The 21,819-nt window shown below is 38.8% G+C and overlaps 4 protein-coding genes across 11 annotated transcripts in view; 3 read left to right on the top strand and 1 right to left on the bottom strand.

Annotated features, from left to right (window-relative positions):
- Positions 1 to 6,927, top strand: part of dsf (nuclear receptor dissatisfaction) — a 28,546-nt gene extending 21,619 nt beyond the window's left edge. The window contains exons 5-10 of the mRNA XM_074092938.1: positions 375 to 548; positions 969 to 1,079; positions 2,915 to 3,154; positions 3,905 to 3,986; positions 5,184 to 5,289; positions 6,370 to 6,927. Coding sequence (XP_073949039.1) covers positions 375 to 548; positions 969 to 1,079; positions 2,915 to 3,154; positions 3,905 to 3,986; positions 5,184 to 5,289; positions 6,370 to 6,568 — 912 coding nt within the window. The 3' untranslated portion in view covers positions 6,569 to 6,927. The remainder of the gene's footprint in view (positions 1 to 374; positions 549 to 968; positions 1,080 to 2,914; positions 3,155 to 3,904; positions 3,987 to 5,183; positions 5,290 to 6,369) is intronic.
- A 4,014-nt stretch (positions 6,928 to 10,941) lies between these two features.
- On the bottom strand, positions 10,942 to 14,972 carry mora (cysteine and histidine rich domain containing protein). Its single transcript, XM_074092798.1, has 6 exons — positions 14,797 to 14,972; positions 14,576 to 14,712; positions 14,293 to 14,495; positions 12,706 to 12,922; positions 11,990 to 12,184; positions 10,942 to 11,302 (listed from the first exon to the last, which is right to left on the bottom strand). The coding sequence occupies exons 1-6, from the start codon at positions 14,873 to 14,875 to the stop codon at positions 11,060 to 11,062; spliced, it is 1,074 nt and encodes a 357-aa protein (XP_073948899.1). The 5' UTR covers positions 14,876 to 14,972; the 3' UTR covers positions 10,942 to 11,059.
- Positions 14,973 to 16,028: 1,056 nt separating this feature from the next.
- Positions 16,029 to 17,587, top strand: LOC141431617 (uncharacterized). The gene has a single exon (XM_074092797.1). It carries the CDS (start codon positions 16,711 to 16,713, stop codon positions 17,341 to 17,343), a length of 633 nt encoding a protein of 210 aa, XP_073948898.1. The 5' UTR covers positions 16,029 to 16,710; the 3' UTR covers positions 17,344 to 17,587.
- A 2,568-nt stretch (positions 17,588 to 20,155) lies between these two features.
- Positions 20,156 to 21,819, top strand: part of bchs (WD repeat and FYVE domain containing 3 bchs) — a 42,322-nt gene continuing 40,658 nt past the window's right edge. For all 8 annotated transcript variants that reach the window (XM_074093532.1, XM_074093528.1, XM_074093530.1 and 5 more), the window contains exons 1-3: positions 20,156 to 20,647; positions 20,926 to 21,171; positions 21,448 to 21,606. In XM_074093532.1, the coding sequence (XP_073949633.1) occupies positions 20,447 to 20,647; positions 20,926 to 21,171; positions 21,448 to 21,606 (606 nt within the window). In that variant the 5' untranslated portion in view covers positions 20,156 to 20,446. The remainder of the gene's footprint in view (positions 20,648 to 20,925; positions 21,172 to 21,447; positions 21,607 to 21,819) is intronic.

Here is a 21,819-nt window from a genome sequence, read left to right as displayed (position 1 = left end):
ATCTACTGAATGCAAAGTGAAAAGTGTACTTTGGCCCACTCTGCATACCCCCGAGTGTTGATGCTCCAAATAATAAAATAAAATAAAATACAAAATTACCGATTACTGCATACATTTGAGGGCCCGATTTTTTGGCGCTCAGTATATTTACGAGTATCTCATATAGTAGTCAGCAGCAAAAATGGATGAACGGTCATGTTGCTCATAACGATTTAAACACTTTCTTATTACCTTTGGCAGTATAGTCCTATGTAGATAACTTTGGTCACTATAACCACTCATCCACTTCTGCAGCTGACTGTACATGGTTGTGATACCTGTTGTTTTCTATACTGTTTACCATAAAGGGTCATTATACTGTATTGTTCGCACAGTTCAGCTTGAGCGGCGTGAGCGAAGCGGCGCCGCTGAGCGCGGCGTCGTCGGCGGGCTCGAGCGGCGCGGGCGGCGCGGGCGCAGCCAGCCCGCTGCCGCTCGTGCCCGACACGTTCCTGCACCCGCCGCCGCCCGGCTTGCTGCACATACTCATGTCCAGCGACAAGTGTCAGGTATCCATACTTTTAATAAATCCAATCCTACTAATCCTACTTTTATATTATACCTAAATGAGAATGTTTCTGTGTGTGTGTGTGTGTGTGTGTGTTTGTTACTCCGTCACGCTAAATGGCTGGACGCATTTGGATGAAATTTTTGTATGTAGATAGCTGGATGTATGGAATAACACATAGTCTACTTTTTATCCCGATATTCCCACGGGATAGGGATAAAATCTTGAAATTTCAACCGTTGGGTTTAGTCTTGAAATTTTGGACAGTTGTTCGTGGCACAGCCTCAATGAAGACCATTTTGAAATTTGAAATATGCATTAATTGTTAGGTAGATTATGTTTTGATTATGCCTGCACAAACGATTCCCAATTAAAAGTTTTTAGGATGAAGCTGCAGTTTTAATAATCTACCTATTCTTAGGAGCTGATGTGGAGCGCTAAGCAGTTACAGCTGCAAGGAGACCCCTCGTTGCTGCGACCCCCGCCAAGCGCCTTCGGGGCGCCTCTGGCACCCACTTGGGAACTCTTACAGGTAACTATTAGTATTAATTTATTTATTTGTTTACATTATTATCACTTTGACATGGTTTCTTAGCACACATCAATATTATCTACATTTGAACTTCTTGGAATAATCGATCAAGGAATTTCTAGGGGTAAACCCAAGTTTCAATGTCAGTGAAATTGTAATCATGGGCGTACGCAGGGGGGGGGGGCGGCAGCTGCCCCCCCTGGAAATTGTATGTTCTACAATATATTATCCCCCGTTTACCTATGAAGCAGGATCCCTTGCGGGTGTTTGCCCTACACACTACATATACCTTGTGTTTCATGTAGGTGTCTTTGTGTAGTGTGTATGACAAAACAAGTGCAGGCGATCTGACCTAAAAATTCTGACTTGCTCTGATCATAAATACTCGTACAAGTATACAAGGTAGTACTCGTAATAGTTATGATTACGAGTATAGTTTTGTCCGAGCCCCAATACCAACTGCGTGTCGATACCTAAACTTTTAAGAGGGTGTGTACATTGACATTATGTAGGTGGCTTTTTGACTCAAGGGGCGGGCGCGGGTCGCGATTGGGCGGCGAGGGGTGACTTCTCGGCTTGCCTTGACTTACCCCGCCCACTGCCGAATGATACAATTTAAAACACTTAAACAGTGATGCCAAAACGTGACGATTTCGATAAAAAAACTTAAGTAACGCCTTTTTGAATACGCTCTTAGAGCTTGTAACTACTTATCTATACAACGGAAACTTTGAATTTAGTTTTTTCCCCCTTCTTAAAACTGTATCGACGCGAAACGCATCAATTATGCGTTGTTATGATGACGATACAATAATATGGTACTGGTTCACTCACCTGCATCAATATGTACCACAGCGGAACGTGCAAAGATATCTGACACGTCCTACTGGCCATAGAAATAAAGTCGTATCAGATATTTATGCACGCTTTGCTGTGTCAGATATTAATGCAGATGACTCTACCTACCATTGGAACTGAGGGCCTATTCCGAAATTCGAAAATCGAATCTCGTATCGTACTGTTTCACTCACTCTCGTACTAAATAGTATAAGCGTCAGAGGGACGGAACGACACGAACTTAGATTTTCGTGGTAGCCCCGCTGATCTACAGAGCTGACGGGACCGGATTCTAGACACTGAAACTACAAGACAGAACAACGTAGCTTAGCCGTGGTTTGGGCTTGTTAGATTGATCTCGTAGTGTATTTTAACCAAGAATAGCATCCATTTGATGATAAGCAATCAGGCAAGCACTTCGAATCGAACGCAATAAGTAATGCAATGAAATCAATGAAATGGCAAATCCCACCAAGCCAGAATACGGATCTATGAAATTTTCGAACCATGGCAAAAATAATATTATATATTATCGGTAACCGAATAAATCCGTAGCGTGGTCGTGGTATGGTGGCCTTAATGGTTTGACCTATTGCCTTTCACTCAAGCAGAACGTGGGTTCGAGCCCGGGCTCACACTTCAGGTTTTTTTTTTAAATTCCAAATTTACCACCGGGCTTTGCGGTGAAGAAAAACTTCCTGAGGAAACCGGCACACCGGTGACGGCGAAGCAATTCAATGGGCCTGCGTGAGAACCACAGCCCAAGCCCTCTTGTTCTGCAGTGGGACGTATGTACTGCCCTCCTATGCCAAATGGCGGTAGATATCTAAAAAAAGAACACTTTTGAGTTATTTATATCATGTGATGCAGAATGTTTTAAGCTGCACAATACTTAGTACCTATTAATAACTCAAAAGTGTTTTTTTTTTGTGATAGCGCCTTTTGGCTTTGGAGGGCAGTAGGTATAGGCCAAATTGGTAAATGAATAAATCTTCCAGGAGACGAGCGCGCGCCTCCTCTTCATGGCGGTCCGTTGGGTGCGCTGCCTGGCCCCCTTCCAGGCGCTGGCAGCGTCCGACCAACTGGTGCTCCTCCGGGCTGCTTGGAAGGATCTGTTCCTGCTGCACCTGGCGCAGTGGTCTGCGCCCTGGGACCTGGCGCCTCTGCTGGCGGCGCCCGCGGCTCGGGCCCGGCTTCCACCCGACCCGCTGGCTGATTTAGAACTTAATACTCTACAGGTACTTTACTTATTACGCAACCGCGATCCGCGGACCACGAACCGGAAGACGAAGCGTTGGCCGCCCTCCCACTAGGTGGATTGACGGCATCGTGAGAATTGCGGGCAATCGGTGGATGCAAGTGGCAAGTTGTTCATTGTGGCATTTTAAGGGGGAGGCCTTTGTTCAGCAGGTGGAGTTCTTCCAGCTGATGATGATGATGATGATGACTTACTTATTTACATTAACTGCATGAAAATACTTAAACTTAAACTTGTGAAGCTTAATTGCTACCCCTGAAGTGACGACCACGACCACGATGCTAAGAGTGTGACGACGAAGAAATGAATATAAATTCACTCGCTCGCTGGTTGACTGGTAAAGATTCTTTAAAGGGGTTATTTCTCCTTTGTATATGCAGCTCAACGTGTGTCAATTGTGTTTTTAATGTGCATAATGGTCTTTAGTAGTGGTACAGTCATCTACATTAATATCTGCCACAGCAGATCGTGCAAAAATATCTGACTTGTCCTGTTGGCTCTATATAGAGCCTTATCAGATATTTATGCAAGCCCTCTTTATTTCTCTTTTTTTCTTTTGGTAGGGTTTATATCTCATTTGCTAAGACTCTTTAGAAGGGACCATTTCATTTTGGGGCTACTTTTGTGACATTCTGTATATTATACACCTGAAACCTATAGGTACGAGTAGGTAATACATAGGTAATCACTTTATTTCATTGTAATGATTTATGTATCATGTTTGTTACAGGAAATATTATGCCGTTTTCGCCAGATATCACCCGACGGCAGCGAATGTGGTTGCATGAAAGCAATCGTCCTTTTTTCACCAGGTAGGTACATTGCAGTCAACATTACCGGCTAAATACCTGCCCGAGCACCTACTATATTAGGTAATACGTACGGTCTGTTTCACCATCCATTGATTAATTTTATTTGACGGATAAATGTGATGCCGTCTCGGTTTATTCGAACAAAACAAACAGAGATGGAATCACATTTATCCGTCAGATAAATTTATTTAATGGATGGTGAAACAGGGGGGTAGTGTCAGAACGTAACAATTTGGGGCATTGTATTGTGCGCTGTCTCTTTTAAGAGCGTTTATACCTGCTGAGCTGGCAACGTTGCATTTTTGTTAGTTTTTCTCGATTATTCCATAAAAATTTAATGAAAATTCAAAATATTTTCTGATAGAACACTTCTTAATATATAAGTTAATGTGTCTACTCCAATAATTATTCGTGATAGAGTTTTATATTCCTTAAAAACGAATTAATGTTTATGACCGGCTTTTAAAGAAAATAAAAGTCTATAACGAATAATTATTGGAGTAGACACATTAACATATATATTAAGAAGTGTTCTATCAGACATTATTAATTTTCATTCAATTTTTATGGAATAATCGAGAAAAACTAACAAAAATGCAACGTTGCCAGCTCAGCAGGAATAAACGCTCTTAAGTAGCAGGGTAAATGATTCCATCAGAATGATTCAAGGTTAATCTTTCTAATGTGTAACCAAACTCCTCCGAAACGGCTTTACCGATTTTGTGTTTTTTTTGTACATTTGGTAGGTCTGAGAATAGGACGTAAAGTATTTTTCACACTTCTACGCGGTCGGTGTCCCGGGCAACAGCTAGTTACACTATATATTTGTTATAATATATCGTCGGCGGCCAATCGTGAAATCCGCCAGATCACGAAATTCCTAGGCCTATCGAGAAATGGCGCCATTTCATGATATATCTAGGAATTTCATGATCTGCCTAAACGTCACTAAGCAAATCATTAAACGGTGTGTTTTGAACGATACGGCGGATGTACCTTGGCCAATTCATGAAATGGCGTCATTTCACGATATGCCTAGGAATTTCGTGATCTGGCGGATTTTACGATCTGCCGCTGACATATAGACCGTGATTACCTACCTTTAATGAGCAGAGCAGCTGATATTTCTACGCAGTTGCAAGCATCATGATGATCAGGGGCGTTCAGGGGCGTTCATGATCATTGCATCTTTTTCAGATACGCCTGGTTTGAGTGAGACGCAGCCAGTGGAGATGTTACAGGACCAGGCGCAATGTATACTTGCAGATTACGTTCGCACGCGATATACGAGACAGCCTACACGGTATGATGTCTTTTTGAATAAGTACAATATTTGTATATGTAAGTATGCCCGGGGCTGCACCTAGCTCTGACTGAGTTTTTCGGAATTTATGTGCGAAATTACATTCAACATTTATCACGAGCTTTACGGTGAAGGAAAATATCGTGAGGACACCTGCACACACCGGCTAAGAAATTAAATGATGTGTGTGAAGTTCCCGATCCGCACTGGGCCCACGTGGGAACTACTGCCCAAGCCCTCTCGTTCTGAGAGGAGGCCTGTGCGATGCAGTGGGACGAGGCCGAGATGATGATGATTATGAAAATTCTCCTTTGCACGTGAAAAATAAAAATACAGGTTGATACACAGAAAGACAGTGGCTGCATTGGGTCAACGGGGAATGGATGAAAATTTTGGAAACGCTTGGAACTTTTTTATCGATAGGAATAATCTTTCTAATTAACAAAAAGACATCAGATTTTTAAATAAGAGGTAGCATCAATTAATAAAAAAAAATTAAAGAGTTTTCTTTACCGCCAAATTACGATAGCCCGCTCAAGAACAAAAAAATTAAAAGAGTTTGCGTCTTTGGTCTTTGACTAAAACGAATGAGTCGTTTCAAGCATTTCTAAAATTTTCATCCATTCCCCATTCCTGGCTAGGCAACGCTATAGTTCGCGCCGCAGCTGCGCACGCGCACCGCTGGCCCCCCAGCACGGTAGGCAGCTCAAGGTGCTGTCTACCCTGGAATTGACCCAATGCACGCCTAGATGCCTGTATCCAGCAGTAGAGCGTACAGTCAGTGCCCTAACATAAGTATCCACTTTTTTATACAACTAGTATGAAAAAGTGGACACATTATAAGTTAGGTTAGGGAACCGATCGTACATAGACTGGAATCAGCGGCGGCCTTCCCATTGCGACGCTCCAGACGGCAGGTCTTTGCGAGGCCCTTTGCGAAAAGTATGTGATGCGTAAATTTGCTTGAGTTGTTGCGCGAGGCCCCTGCAAGAGCAAGGCACCGGGCGATTGCCCTGTTCGCCACTCCCTAAGGCCGCCACTGACTGGAATGATGATATAATGCTCTTCTTTGTGTAACAGCTTCGGGCGTCTACTCCTCCTCCTGCCGTCGCTCCGCGCGGTGCGCGCGCGCTCCATCGAGCTACTCCTGTTCCGCGACACCGTGGGCGACGTGTCCGTGGCAACGTTGCTGCACGACATGTACCGAATGCAACCCGCGCCCGCGCCGGCGTTCGGACCGCCGCACCCGCCGCCCGCTGAACACTGCGCTTCGCCTTAAAAATACCTCGTTAGGGAAAGAGGTCCCAAAGTGTTTCCACCAGAGATGTACGAGTATGGGGATGCGTTGATAGGAATGTGTAAGCCCAATTTACACCGCGAGCGGGGCGGACTCCGTACGGACTCAGTTTGCGGCAGGGGCGAGCAGGGAGGGGCAGCAGCACCACCAAATCAGTCCTAAGTCTTGCTAGATCGATAATTTCTGTACCTACGTCGAAACTGAAACTCGAATTAATTCACCAATTCCAATAAATACCTACAATTCATACTTTTCTCATTGTCCATATCAACTTGCTCCCCCCCCCTGGGCCCTCGGCTGGCGACGCCCTTGCGTATGACGATTGACTGCATGAAAGTACCTACCTGCTAACACCTTACCTACTAACACCTCAATGGAGTTAGTCGATGTAAGTTAACCCTTTTCCAGGCCCCGCGAATTTAGATGTGCTAACACGAAATAAAATCATAGGTAGTTTTATGTTATTTACCTGTGAGGGATTAATTTAAAAACTAATAATATTTTAAACGAATTCAAAATGATTTTGTACCATGTTGTATATTTAGTAAGGTCGAATATTTATTGTGTACCTAAAAGGTTAAGGTGCTGTTTCACCAACCATTGATTAGACTTAACTGACGGTTAAATGTGATGCCGTTTCTATTTGTTTTGTTCGAATAGACGAAGACGGCGTCACATTTAACCGCCAGTTAACACTAGTCAATGGATGGTGAAACAGCCCTTAAATTAAGTAATTTAGTCCGATCCGTTCGCGGTGGAAACCGTGCTATGTGGAAACATACGCTTCATTTATCTATATCCTCCTGAGCTGTTTCCACTAGAGCTGCGCTGAGCGAATATAGGTAAATGAATCGTTTCTATTGGTTAATGACAGACACATTCCTCCCACATCTCTGGCTGAAACGCAACCTAAAGCAGTGCCGTTAAGAATACCTATCTATATAGACTAACTAAATGCCTAACGTGGCGGCCATGGAATACGACCAGCAGGGCTACTACGAAACTCTGAACTCGAAGTTCGTGTCGTGCGGTCCCTCTCGCTCTCGTATTATATAGTATAAGTGTCAGAGGGACCGCACGACAAACGACGACGACGACGAACGACGAACTTCGAGTTCCGAGTTTCGTAGTAGCCCTGCTGCGGCGGCGCAGTGAACGTTTGCTCTGTTTGCTGCGGGCGGCCCACTCCGAAGAGTTGTGTGTATCTACCCGAACGTGAAGGATGGTGTGGGATCGAGTAGTTTGATTGGTCCTACACTGGTATTTTATACGTGCCCGGTTCCTGTTTCACTATAATTGTGCAATTGAATAATATAACGTGGTTCAGGTTGATCAGTTGATCATTTCTGCTCCTGTTTGTAAAATTGTATTTAGATATCTACTCTAATTGATTGAATTGTTAATAAAGTAAAAGTCTTAAAGGCATAATAGAATTTTTATAAAGGTAAACCAAAAATTTGTCAAGAGGGCGCTATTGTTCTTATTTATATGGCAATAATTCAGTATAGTCGGAACAATGACGTCTTGACTTGTCTACCTACAAAGTTTACCTGTTAGCTCTGATGTTAATTTGGAAAGGTTTTGTAGTGAAATAGTTTCATTCCCCGTTTTTTTACAGTAGTTTATTATAAACATTATTTAAAATGATCCGTTGTTGACTAGTAATCGTTTTGGGCATTTTTGTTATTGTTCAAAGAAACCGCCACATTGACACTGACAATCATTAAAAATTATTGCCAGTGTAAGAAATTAGTTCCAATTAAATTCCGCAACATGGCGAATAGTCATATATTTCTGGTCAGGCTTTGCGGACTTTTGAACTTGGAATAGGTACCTACCTACTTACATAAATCGTAAGTCTAAGTCATTACCTAATAAGCTAAGGTGAAAAACAGTATTTCTTATTATCTATGAGGGAGGACACTGACTGACTGGAAAGATATCCCTTTAAGTTGATATAATATAGTTAGTTATAAAGGGCCGGCAACGCACCTGTGATACCCCTGGTGTTACGAGTAGATATGTATGGGCGGCGGTGATTGCTTTCCATCAGGTGACCCGCATGCTCGTTTACCCCCTCTTACTTAAAAAAGTTAAGGGATACATTCATCGTTGAGCATCTGTTTTTGTCCTGTGTCTAAACTGTTAGGTTTATACGGTATAAACCGTATAAACAGTCAACCAGTTCGATTCCTGGGCCACCATGGAACCTTATCAATCTGATTATAGTAAAGGAATGTTGTTTTCTATAACATTATTTTATTAAATGACGTTGAATGTCATTACGACACGGTTCTGTGTCTAAATGAACTTATCCCTTTATTTATGACTGTTACGGGTCTTTTTTTTTGCTTTTTATTCTACCCAATCATAAGTTGCAATAGCTTAATGTCGACTGCTCGTAAAATGGAAGTAGGTAGGTATTTCCATTTCAACTATATATTTTTTCTAATCAGTTCCTAAACTAAGGAGTTCTGAGGTAAGATAATTTAAAAAAAAAGAATTGATAAACTCCTTTTTTGAAATCGGTTAAATATCACGTTTTACCATTTTTCAAGTATGTAATTATGACATATCATGTATATCTTCAGATTTAATACCGTAATAAAAACTACTTCTAGTCAGATTCCTAGTCATACTACTAAAAACAAATATATATGTTAGTTATGTACATACATAAGTTCTAATGTAATAGTCATATTTAATAATATATATTAAATAGTTTGTAGAACAATTATTGAAATGGAATATAATGTATGGTGTAAATAAACATTTAAAAATAAAATGTAAATACATTATTCAAATTCTCGCGTTTTATTTTCAAGGCGCGTTCTCATCTCATACATTTTTATGTGAAGGAAATAAATGAGTTAAATTGCGCAAAAACAGTGTGGAAATCTCTCATACATAATGTGATAATGTAAAAAACTTAAATCTTAAGAAGGTGAGTTTTTTACCTGAGCACTTTAATGTGTAATAGTAAATTGATAACCAAGGGTGGAAAGTGACCCATTTCACCCGAGATATTTCTGGCACTCGAACGAAGTGAGAGCGCCTATAGTTCGAGGGGAAATGGATAATTTCACCCGAGTAAGACACTCTACTTTTCATTTCGACTGTGAGGAAAGTAAAATACTACACAAAAATGAGAATAATAATAAATTAAATTTACTTATTATCCAACCTCCAACGGTACCTTTTCGAATGTACACTTGCCACGGCCGACTATAAAAAAAAACGAGTTGGTCACGACCAAAGAGCTCATATACAAAACTGGAGGTTGAACGCCGAACGAAGAAGTTTGACCATTATTACTTATTTGTATATTCCATCTCTTTCTTTCACATTTCCCGAATTACTTCCATCTCTTTCTTAATCTAACTAAAGAAAGAGATGAAATATGTTCGTGACGTACCTAATAAAGATAAAATTTCTTGTTTCAAACGAATGTTCGGCGCCCAACTTCCGGTGTTGTATATAAGCTCCTTAGTCACTACGTGTATCTAGATGACCATGCCGAAACTTGAAAAAAAAAGTGTCATTAAATCAATCAATCTCAATTATCTTCGACTCCGCGGGAAACGAAAAATAAAATAAAAATTACTTTCCACCCTAGAGATGAAAACGCAATTTTCCACCCTGAAAATTAAACTTTCCGAACAGGAGAGATGAAATAGTTATTTGTGTCACAAGGGAGCAAAACGGTGTATTTACGGCGAGGGCGTACATTGAATCCAGAATGTAGCGAAGGATTCTGCAATAGAATCCTGAGCGCCTGAGAGCCTGTGGCGTTAGCCCAAGATGAAAATAATTTTGCTCCCGAGTGGCTCATACAACTTTTCACACCGAGCATTAAGAAACTTGAAAAAAAACAAATTCTGAATATTATTAAAGAACAACCAGCATAGAAAATGGCGTGGCTTTACAATTATCAACTTCAAAAAATTGCATTTGCAATAAAATACTTAGAAAAGCCTTGAACAGAAAAGTTGCACTTTGCTCCCTCTCGTCAGGGAGTGAAAAATATGTATATTTCGTTACAGAAAATCAGCTAAATAAAAGACGATTGTAACATGGAATCATGAGCAAATTTTATCAGGGCACATGCAAATCCATACTAATATTATAAATGTAAAAGTGTGTGTTTGTGTGTTTGTCCGTCTTTCGCGTCGAAACGGAGCGACGTATTGACGTGATTTTTAGCATAGAGATAGTTTATGGGCCAGAGATTGAGATAGGCTACTTTTTATCCCGAAAAAATGCACAGTTCCCGAGGGAACAGCGCGCGATAACCAAATTCCACGCAGACGAAGTCGCAGGCAAAAGCTATTAAAAATAAAAAGATAACAATACAATTATTGTCAAAGTAATGGTACTTTATTCGCAACAAATTACAAAAGTAATCTTAAAAATAGATGTTATACAACAAAATCGACATAAACCATCGAAAGTTGGGACATGAAATTAAATATTTTATTCAACCTCTTCTAGTTCCGACATATTAACCTGGCCCATGGACCGCGTGGCTTCTACAGTAGAGAGATCAACTAAGTCATCTTCAACCGTAGGTTTTTGAACTTCTGGTTGGGGCGTTTCCTTCTTTGGCTCGGCCCGTGGGAAGTCTAGTTTACTCCAAGCACCAGGTTCTGCCTTCTTCAACTTGATTTCTACTTTAGACGGCAACATGGAGGCACTGCTGTTTTCAATACTTATTACCTGAAATAAAAAATATAACCATATTTCAGTGATAGACTGTGGTGATAGATAATATTATACAAGCAACCCATTCATCTTTCTACCCTCATCTTATACCGTGTGACAGAAAGAAGTGGTGATAAAGATTGTGATTCCAAATGTGTTACACAATAAGGCCCCTGGTCAGCTTACAGACTTTAAATAATACATCCATGGATGATTATGATAAACGTGAACATGAATTATTCTACGGTCTGAAATAAATACATGAATTTGAATTTGAATCAGTAAAATCTTGCAATAAAATGTTTATAATTTGCTTGGACGTTTTAAAATAACTTGTTTATTGGGAGTTGTGCAATCACCCTTGTGTGTAGGTTGTAATAAGACTGAAGACCTTCTTCATTTTCTTCTGGAATGTGATCAGAATATGGACATCAGAAACAGGTATCTGGATGGTATGGTTTTGTTGAATGGGGGTGTAAATATGATTCTGAGTCAACCACTTTTAGAAGAAGCGATGCTGATTTACATGTTCATTCATTAGACAGGCCTTTGCATCCATAAACTAGGTTTCGGTACAAGGGAGAGTGTAACATGTATTGGAGGCTCCCCATGAGGCTGACATAGTCACATAGAGTACTAAAGCTTTCTTTTTTCTTTTATATTTATATACTCAAAAGAAAAAAAAACTTGTTTATTACTTACCCCTCTAAGTTCAAGATCTAATTCAAAAATGGCATCTCCTTCTTCACGGAAAACCAACTTAGTGTTTAATCTGATGGGGTTCAGTTTAATAAAACTTAGTGTTGGATCATACTTCTTGGCATAAACACTGACAATGACATAGTCTGGTGTTTGGTGCCAGTCCCAGCGACACTTTACTGTTCCTGCTGGTGGACTCTGCAAATTAGTAATGAGGTTATTTAATATTTATCTAAAGTTGTAATGGAAAGATAGTTGAGCATTACGTTAATTCCTTTACAGTGGAGGCAATGGACTACACTGGAATTGAATTGAATTGACCCAATGCACAGTATGCAAAGTAGATAATAATATAAGCATATTATTATCTACTTTATTAAACCCTTTAGATTGTTTTGCACGTCAAGTGTGCATTTAACTAATTGGTTGTGATTCTTCTATTTTTGTTCATATTCTACCATACGGTACTTAAACAAAATGACTCAAAAAATTGTTTGCTGTAAGAATGCAAAATTTGATTAGGTCCTTAACATCCGTCTTGTAGGCTTTTTTAAATCTCGATTAAAGGCTTAAACTGACAGTTCTCGTATGGATGTGACAGGACTTAAGACCACTTAAACCTAGATTAAAAAGCCTGCAAGTGGACATAAGAGTATAAATTTTAAATTTTGATGATTTTTTTTATGTGACAATGTTTTATGTGTGTAACATAAAACCACCTCTTTAGTCCATTTATGTGATCCAGTAGTGCACCCAGGTTGGCTAAGGAAGACATTGAAGTCGGTAGTTCTCTTTTGGCAGCAAGACCAGAACTTGAGGCCCTCATGGAATATAGGCACACCTGGGTGGTATGTGCAGATTGTCTCGTTGGTTTGAGGGCCTTCGTAAGATGTAGCACAACCACCATTCTTGCAAGTTGTTCCAATGGTCACATTTCTGGAATACAATTAAGATGACGAAATTAACAGCAGTAACAGTAGGTACAGTAGGCAGGTTAACATCATTAGTATTGCACTGCAGTATCTGTTAATAGTGCTTTCATTCCAGCATGGTGCGGGTGACACTTGATGCACATTTTGTTTTACTCAAAAAAAAATCTGCGGTCTAAATATATGGAAGTATATTTCAGTTGTAGCCTGAATATGACTGGCGTAAAATATTTGAACATAAAATACTATGTTAAATTTAAGCTATCAGTTATTTATAATCAATTAATTAAATTCAAAGCACAATTAAGTGAAGAAACGTAATATGTATGTAGCGTAATACCAGAGACCTGTTTAGTGATGGGACCTAATGCATCTTGAGTTACATCGGTACTTATTAATTGATAACTAATGAATATTCTTGCAAACTCCGTTTAGCCTTACTTAAGTGGCAAAAAATATTCCAACCTAGTATTTCACTAGTATTCTCATCAAAATTAGCGTAATAATCGGATTAATGATAACATTTATTATAATTAAGATTTTCAATTATTAGTTTCATCAACTCAAGTTTCGACACTTTGACTCTCTAGTCTTCTGATATTGACAGCTGTCACCCACACCATGCTACAATGAAAGTACTGTAACATCTGATAAATCTGTAGAGAAAATAAACAAATGTAGTAAACATTTTATCTTTAATACAAGCTTTTTTGCTGACTGTATGTAAACTTGCATTGTCATTTCTAAGCTACAACTCCATATTAAATTTCAATTCCATCTGATGACTAACAGTGGGTGAAATTCAACATAGCAGATTTGACCTGGATAAATGAATACTTATTCAATATCACTTATAAAAAATTGGATGAGAATAATAACATTCATATCTTTTTACTCAGCTTCAATTTTATTCATCTTTGCCCAAGTCCAACTTATATTAATACTACAGTCAAAATCGTTTCTAAAAACATTCAAGTGACAGCTTGGATGTTATAAATAATCAGTAATATTTTGGTGGTATCCTGCCTTTTAGAATTATTACTGTTTGCTTAATGTTTAATTTCCCAACTATGAAATTTCTCCGAAACCAAAAAAAAAATCTTAGTGTATTTTCTTATGGTTTTGTAGAGCACAGTAAGTTAGGTTAGGTTTGTTTTATGAAAGTTCTACAAATAATATGGTTTCTGAGAAAATCATGACAGGTAATAAAACATTTGGGAAAAAATAATTAAGTGCAAATGCAGAGAACCTTTTTTGGTATATAAGATTGTGTTGGGATTGGGCCTTTTTTCTTGGTTGTTACATCCAATATGTCGTTATAATTGGCTATAAACGGTTGTGACTGTAATAGCCAAAGCCAATCCAAATATAAATTACCCAGTATCAGAAGAAGCTGCTGGCTTTTGTGTATCCTGGGCAAGTTGCTTTAGGGAATCAGCAATGCGTGCTTCCAAAGCCACAGTGGGGGTGTCAAATGGAGGCCTCGTCAGCTGTGGGCCAACAATAGGGGCTCTTACTTCAATCACTTCCTTTTTCTCCAATTCCTTGTCTAGAGCCTTCTTTTCTGGTTCTGGAGGTTTCTATAAATCAAACAAGGATTAAATCAAGATATTACATTTTTGGTAAAATTGCATGTAAATGGTGAGATTCAAAAACATACCACATTAGAGTGCTTCGATAAAGTGCAACCTTTAATATTAAGGAATTCCGTGAAGTCCACGCTCTTTTTGTTACAACAAGACCAGCCCTTGTAAGCATCGTGGAAGATCGGTGCCCCAGGATGATGCAGACATTCATCTATAAAAATACAGCTTTTATTTTGACCCAGATACCAAGGGAAACAAAGAAAAGCTCGAGGATTATCTAGAATATTCCCCTTACCTTTATCATTTTCATTTGGGTTAAACTGTTTGCCGCAACCACGATTGTAGCATGGAACTAGATTTTTATCTTCAGGCATTATTAATTAATCTTGGGAAAAATGGAAAATTTCAGCGCCTGGCGTTTCTGATCTTCGTAGAAACGACAAATAAGATCCAGGCGTACTGGCAGCACAAGCACACTCAATGCATGAAGACACAAACTGACACAACGCGCCGCACGCACGTCATGTCATGTCAATGTCAATGTGAAGTGAAGATGATGTGAAGTAAAGTGAACGTCCACATCCAGTCAGTCAGTGTCATTATCAAAATAAATGTCACTGGATTATTCAATTCAAATTTAGGAAAAAGTGGCTCCATAGGGCTCCATAATTTTTTTTACGATTCTGCCAATGTCGATGAGGATTATCTAGATAAGCATTGAAAGTACATTACTGCTCCAATTTATGTAATGGTATTCATAATAGCCTAGGAAATTGGTTGAATGTACATTAAACACGCAGCTAACTTCGTAAATTGGCCCATAGACTATAGACGAGAGACGGGTCTCTCTATAAGCACGGCACCCCAAGACGAGTATAAGGTAATGAGGGCTGTCGTTTTTTGTCTTACTAGATGGCGCACTGTTGCGTGAGGTTTTTAAGTATGGTTTTGAAAGTCTGTTATTACGGGCGTGAAAACAAAGTTTAGATTAAAATCATATTTAATGCACCTTAAAACCGTACCATAAAAATATCGAGCATGCCACAGTCTTGCATAATCCCCGTTATGTTCGGAAAAAAGGGAGGACAAAGGTTTCTGAAAGACAAAACTGTCTCAAAACACAGACATTCATTGCCCCGGAACACGAAATATTCACACAATTATTCTAATTATAAATAAACCCGCGTAGCTCACCCAAAAACTATGAGATTTGACATTTCGGAGACCTCACGCTACACTAGCGCCCTCTAGCCGCGAATTCATACGCGATAGCCCTCATTGACTCATTGCGTTAACAAAATGATTCCCGTAAATGCGCTCCCGTGATTGCGTATACACCTAATACTTAATACGCGTTTTAGGAGTTTTACAAATATCGAACTATCGAATTCCACGTCACATTTTTTTTATTTAATTATTCAAATAAATTCATTATATAGCGATCTATATCCCTTTTAATTTTCGTGCAATCTCTGCGCATGTATGTCGAGATAATATTATGTTATAATTAATAAAAACAATTTTAGATGCACCCCTATCTTATATTTTCGACACTTTTCGACTAGCAACTGTTTGTTTTTAAAATTGCAAATTCTAAGTAGACTAGACAACAAGTACTATCACACCAAAACAAAGAATGTCATCAAAAGAAACTGGACCCTTTTGTGTTCATGCTAAAAGTGTTATTAGAACAAATGATAAGAGAAGATAACTCGCTCCGCTCCTTTTTCCTGGAATTCATTTCATCGCGCAGGCGCAGGTGGCTAAGGCGAGTCGAGCGATCCCGACGACCCGAAGTCCCGAAGTTCTCCGACGTTTACCGAATAGTTCCGAGCGCGACGCGACGAGCGCACTTGTTTTCAAGTTGGCGGAACGTTGTCAGCCGCCGTACTCCTAAATACTCGTACGCTAAAACAATAGCGGGCGGGAACGCGTACTCACGCGTCCAAGCCAAAACCTGTTCCAAAACCTATTCCAGTAAAATACGTCTCACCTCTAGTGCTGTGCGGCGTGCGTGCGTGCTTGTCATTGTAAATGTCACTGCCTGGCAAATTTATTGGAGTTTGTTGTGTTTCTTCCAAGTTTCTTCCTGTACAAACTTCAAACTTTTTCGGAGTATAATTTAATTCACGACAAAAACGTGCTATACTATAGCAATGAAATTATATATGACATGATATGATATCTAATTACAAGCAAAAATAGCATCATGACTCCTTGGATAGGTTTAAGCAAAAGACTATTTGCATTAATTTCTATTGCATTCGTTTCACATTGGGCTTACCATTTTTATTTTCACCAGAAGAAAAAAGAAGTGAAGCGAGAAGAAATACACGAAGTGTTAATGTTTGCGTATGGTGTAGGTGAGCTGAAGAAGAGTAAATATTCGCGGTGCGTCGTGACTCAGAGTATGGACAGATTGTTGTACTTTGTAAACTCACCAAGGTACACTTTGGACATTTGCATGTACGTGCTGACTAACCTGGATTTGGCTCAAGCTGTACTGAAGCAGCACTTCAAAGGGGTCAAAGTGCGAGTGATTATTGATGCTGACATGGCATTTGCTAGTGGTTCTCACATAAGGAAATTGGAAAAACATGGGATTCCAGTTCGATGGATGAAGTCAACTAACCTGATGCATCACAAGTTCTCACTGATAGATGCGTCCAGCGACAACCCTGATGCTGTCCCTGTGGTGATCATGGGCTCTTTAAATTGGACAAACCAAGCACTGAACGGTAACTTTGAAGATGTTGCTATTACTTCTCAAAAGCAGCTTGTCGAAAAATATAGGATTGAATTTGAAAAACTATGGGTCTTGTTCAAACCAATTGTGAACTAACTTAAGTATTATCAGTGTAAGGAAATCTAACCCTCAAATACCTATTTAAATATAACCCTTTAACCCTATGATATATGTAACCCTTTTGAAGCTGACCTAATTCCATCAGAAATAAGGTAAACAATCTATACCTGTACTTTTATTCAAAAATTCTTCTACAAAAAAAAATTACATAGTTACTTATATCATTATAGTTTCATTGGTGCCAGTATTTAGCTTTTATTAAAAAACATTTTCAATAAGACGGGTCAAGTTTTTTTTGTTATATGCTAGAAAAAAAAGTTTATTTCACATTTTAAAACCAAGGCACGAAGTATAGCAAGCACATGAATGGGGTAATCTTTGTGCCAGCTATCTTTAGTGTATAACATAGTGATAAGAGGAGACTATTCAACAAAATTACATCTATTGGATTTCCAAAATAATACTCAGGATATGATTAACTCAAAGTGGCAATGCTATTTGTGATTTTAAAAATTGATCTTTATAATGTAAGCTGTAAGTTTATCTACCACTAATTTTAAGTAATGGCTAACTATAATGTTTATATTTTTGTATTTATTATAATGTTAATTATTTTTGTATGTAAAAACTTAAATTGTTAATTATATTCTGCTTGGTCAGTGAGTAAGGAGTAAGTCTATGATTGCAGTCATATTTATTGACCAGGGGCTATATTGTGTTATGGGTGGTTGCTCATGCTTGTATTTACCATCTCTTTTTACCCTCATACGCTGTGTGGTAAAAAGAAATGATGAAACAATTGTGCTCTTGAGTGTGTATGACAATCTCATGAATCCTCAGGAATGTACCATTTGCCAAATAAATGGTATATCAATTTTTATTGGTATACTTAATAGACCAGTATCTATTGATAGGCTGGGAAAGTTTAAAAAAGTTTTCCGTTCTATATAGCCTGCCCATTCCCACTTCAGCTAGCTAATTTGCTTGTAATGTATGGGTACTGGAACAATTTATTGGATTAATGTAAACCAGGTACCTATACATGCCCCATGGATGGGCAGCCGCGGGCCCTCGCTAGCTTAGAACAAGAGGCCGCGCTGCCAGCGTCCGCCGGCGGCACCGCGGGCCTACTACTGCCATTCTGGTATAAATCGGCATATATACCTCATTCACCAGGTAAGAGGAGTATATTTGACAATGGGACTTTCTCTGCCTTACTATAAAAGTTGTAAGATAGATAAGTTTTACATTTAACTCATTGTAAAAAATTGCATTGTGATGGTTGTTTTAAAAGGTTGCATAAAACCATCCTACGCAGTTTTAATTATAAGACGTTGCCTGCCGTAGTATTACGCTAGTTGCAATGGTGCTATGTTACTTTTCGAATTATTATAAGAGTTGTGTTAAATACGGCTTACAGACTTAAAAAAAAAAAAAAAACTAATAAGCTCCTCCTTGTTCCTTGAGTTAGGTACATTACCAGCAATGTATGTAACAAGGAACAGCAGGGCTACTACGAAACTTGAAGTTCGTATCGTACCGTCCCTCTCGCTCTCGTATTAAATAGTATAAGTGTCAGAGGGACCGCACGACACGAACTTCGAGTTTCGTAGTAGCCCTGCAGTATATTGTTGTGGACTCGAAAGTAAGCAATAGATGAACGAGTTAGTTTGAAGGCCGACCCGAAGGGGAGGCCTTCGATAATACGAGTTCATCTATTGCACTTTTGGCCGAGACTAAACATTGTGCTTTTCACAATCACTGAGAGGAAATAAAAAATATTTTTAGTACAAAACTCGTGTATATTTTTGTGACTTTCGATGCCGGTATTTTTGTACCTATTGACTATACATACATATCCTCGTACATTTAAAATAAAATCTTGCAAAAGAACACTTTATTCGCAATGTTACAATTTTAATTTCCTCCTAATCGAAGTGCAAACAGCAGGGCTACTCTACTACGAAACTCGAAGTTCGTGTCGTGCGGTCCCTCTGACACTTACGCTATTTATTACGAGAGCGAGAGAGACGGTACGATACGAACTTCGGGTTTAGAGTTTCGTAGTATCCTTGCAGAGGGCCTACTCCGAAATTCGAAGTTCGTATCGTACCGTCCCTCTCTCTTTGAATAGTATAAGCATAAGGGACGGAACGGCACGAATTTCGTAGTAGCCCCACAGACAGCAGGGCTACTACGAAACTCAAAGTTCGTATCGTACCGTCCCTCTCGCTCTCGTATTAAATAGTGTATGTGTCAGAGGGACCGCACGACACAAACTTCGAGTTTCGTAGTAGCCCTGCTGGCCCTATACTACGAAGCGCAAAACTCGAACTTCTTATGTTGCCGTCCCGCCGACGCTTATATCATTTAATACACGAGTGAAAGGAACGGTGCGATACGAACTTCGCGTTTCGTAATAGCCCCTCTGAAAATCGTCAAAAATTCCGTTTTACTTTTAACCTTCAACAAATAATAACAGTACAACCAGAATGTTAATGTCGCTCGGGATTCTTCGCTTTTCTTTGATATCCTGAAGATTCAAAGAGTGGTTGACTAAGGGTTGACTACACGGAATGGTCATGTCATTTCAATCAAAGGGTCATTTCAATTTGATATGCAATAGCAATAGTATGGATTGTAGAGGAAAGGATGATATATCTTACGTGAAAACGTATTTTTTATTTTATTTCTTGTATTTTTTATATAGTTTTGCGAAGAGAGAGAGAGAGAGGAAATCTATTAAAAACTAAAGTATAGCCAATGAAGAAAATGCAGAAAATGGGTAATATTATTCTTCTATAGGCAACCCAGTCTATTTGATTGATAAAAAATTAAAAAAAAAATTGATAGATTTCTGTTTTCTGTTGTGTGTGGGCGTATAATATTCCATTTTTATGGATATCATCTTGGAATTTCTAAGATAACAACCAAAATAAATAACCAAGAAGACATTTAAAAGAGACAATCATGTAGATGACTATGAGAGTCCTTTCTGAATGTAAAAATGAACATAAATAAGAACATTATTCTCAGACACTTGTTTCTTGTTAAAAAAAAAAACAATGAATTAAAAATTGTGACCATGTGTTTGGTGGAAAAACAGAGTTACTCAATAGCGTAAACGTTTGGTGTCAAGATGAATTTGATGCGTAAATTGCGCGGGGCTGCGGGGTCCGCGGCTGCGGAGCCCGCGGAGGCTGCTAGCGCGGCCTCGCACCTGCAACTAGGGCTTATGCACCTCAAGAAGCTATTTGCGGAGTATACACACCCGCCTCAGCCTCTCACAGACGCTGAAAAAGATGACAAGCTGTACAATATGCTGCCTCTGTTTTGCAAGGTACTTTCATGCTCATTTATGTATGTATCTTAAAATATTGATGCTCTTATTGGTTAAGAAATCCATCAATGTATCAAAATTCAGATGCTATCAGTTCCTTAAAATGATCACATTCCTGGATTATTCTGGAATAATCCATGCTGTTAATAATTCACTAGATTTCACCAGTTTAAACATGCTTCAAGTATGTTGTATTTTGTCAATCTTATAGTTAGCTATATTATAGTTGTATACTCACTTAGAAAGAGAAATCAAGTGACATCACAATAATTCTGCAGGTTTTTGGTACTAGCCCCTCCAGCGAGATGAATGAAAAGTTTTGGGATATCCTTTCATTCTGCCAGCAAGTGTCTAAGCTTATGGTATCAGAAATCAGGAAACGGGCTAGCAACCAGAGCACGGAAGCAGCAAGTTGTGCTATAGCAAAATTTCTGGAGATTGAAAATTCTGAAGAATCTAGTAATGGATGGATGCTGCTGTCTACTTTAAATCTTTTGGCAGCTGGAGATCAATCATTAATACAGGTTTAATTTCATGTATTATTTAAATTTTCATGTGTGACATGTCCAACCAACTGATTAATAAAATACATAGTGTGACAAAGGTCTTATTGAATATTTATTTTATTTTAATTATACTGTATGCTATATTATTTGTTTTTCGACTTATTCATTACAATCTTTGTCAAATAAAATTTGTAGTTGTGTGTTGTGTTGTTATAATGTGTTAAAATTTTTAATTTATGAATGACTGATTCAACATTGTTAATGAATCATTATGGTGAGTGACTGTATTTCTAGGTCATGACTACTGCAGCTATTCCTTCTACATTAGTGAAGTGTTTGTACCTATTTTTTGACCTTCCTGAAATTCCTGAAGCTGAGGCTGATGCGCAAGATGGCATTAGCGATTTTACCCCAAGAGAAAGAAGAATATTGCTACAGAAGATATTTGTTCAGGTATGTGTAAAAAACATTCTGAAAATAAATAAAATTAAAAATGAGATACATAAATAGAAACTATAGGATGGCAGTAAATATTCTATAGTTATAAATTCTATATTTGATATGTAAACTAACAGTTTTAGTTCATAATTATGGTAAAGCTTAAATGCTAATGTTTATCTATGTATGTCTGGGTCCTGTAGCTTATTAGGTTTGCATGTTTTGCAT

The sequence above is a fragment of the Choristoneura fumiferana genome, chromosome 10 (assembly GCF_025370935.1).
Source record: "Choristoneura fumiferana chromosome 10, NRCan_CFum_1, whole genome shotgun sequence".
In the NCBI taxonomy this organism is placed as follows: Eukaryota; Metazoa; Arthropoda; class Insecta; order Lepidoptera; family Tortricidae; genus Choristoneura; species Choristoneura fumiferana.
The sequence above is the reverse complement of the archived record's forward strand: the minus strand, read 5'-3'. Positions and strand labels throughout refer to the sequence as shown.

What these genes read in the sequence shown, in the direction of transcription:
- LOC141431617 (XM_074092797.1), top strand. Translation starts at nt 16,711, where the DNA reads ATGACTCCTTGGATAGGTTTAAGCAAAAGACTATTTGCATTAATTTCT.
- mora (XM_074092798.1), bottom strand. Translation starts at nt 14,875, where the DNA reads ATGCCTGAAGATAAAAATCTAGTTCCATGCTACAATCGTGGTTGCGGC. An exon ending in TATCGAAGCACTCTAATGTG is followed by an intron (nt 14,496 to 14,575) that starts GTATGTTTTTGA and finishes TTTGATTTATAG; the next exon opens with AAACCTCCAGAACCAGAAAA. An exon ending in CACATAAATGGACTAAAGAG is followed by an intron (nt 12,185 to 12,705) that starts GTGGTTTTATGT and finishes ACTAATTTGCAG; the next exon opens with AGTCCACCAGCAGGAACAGT.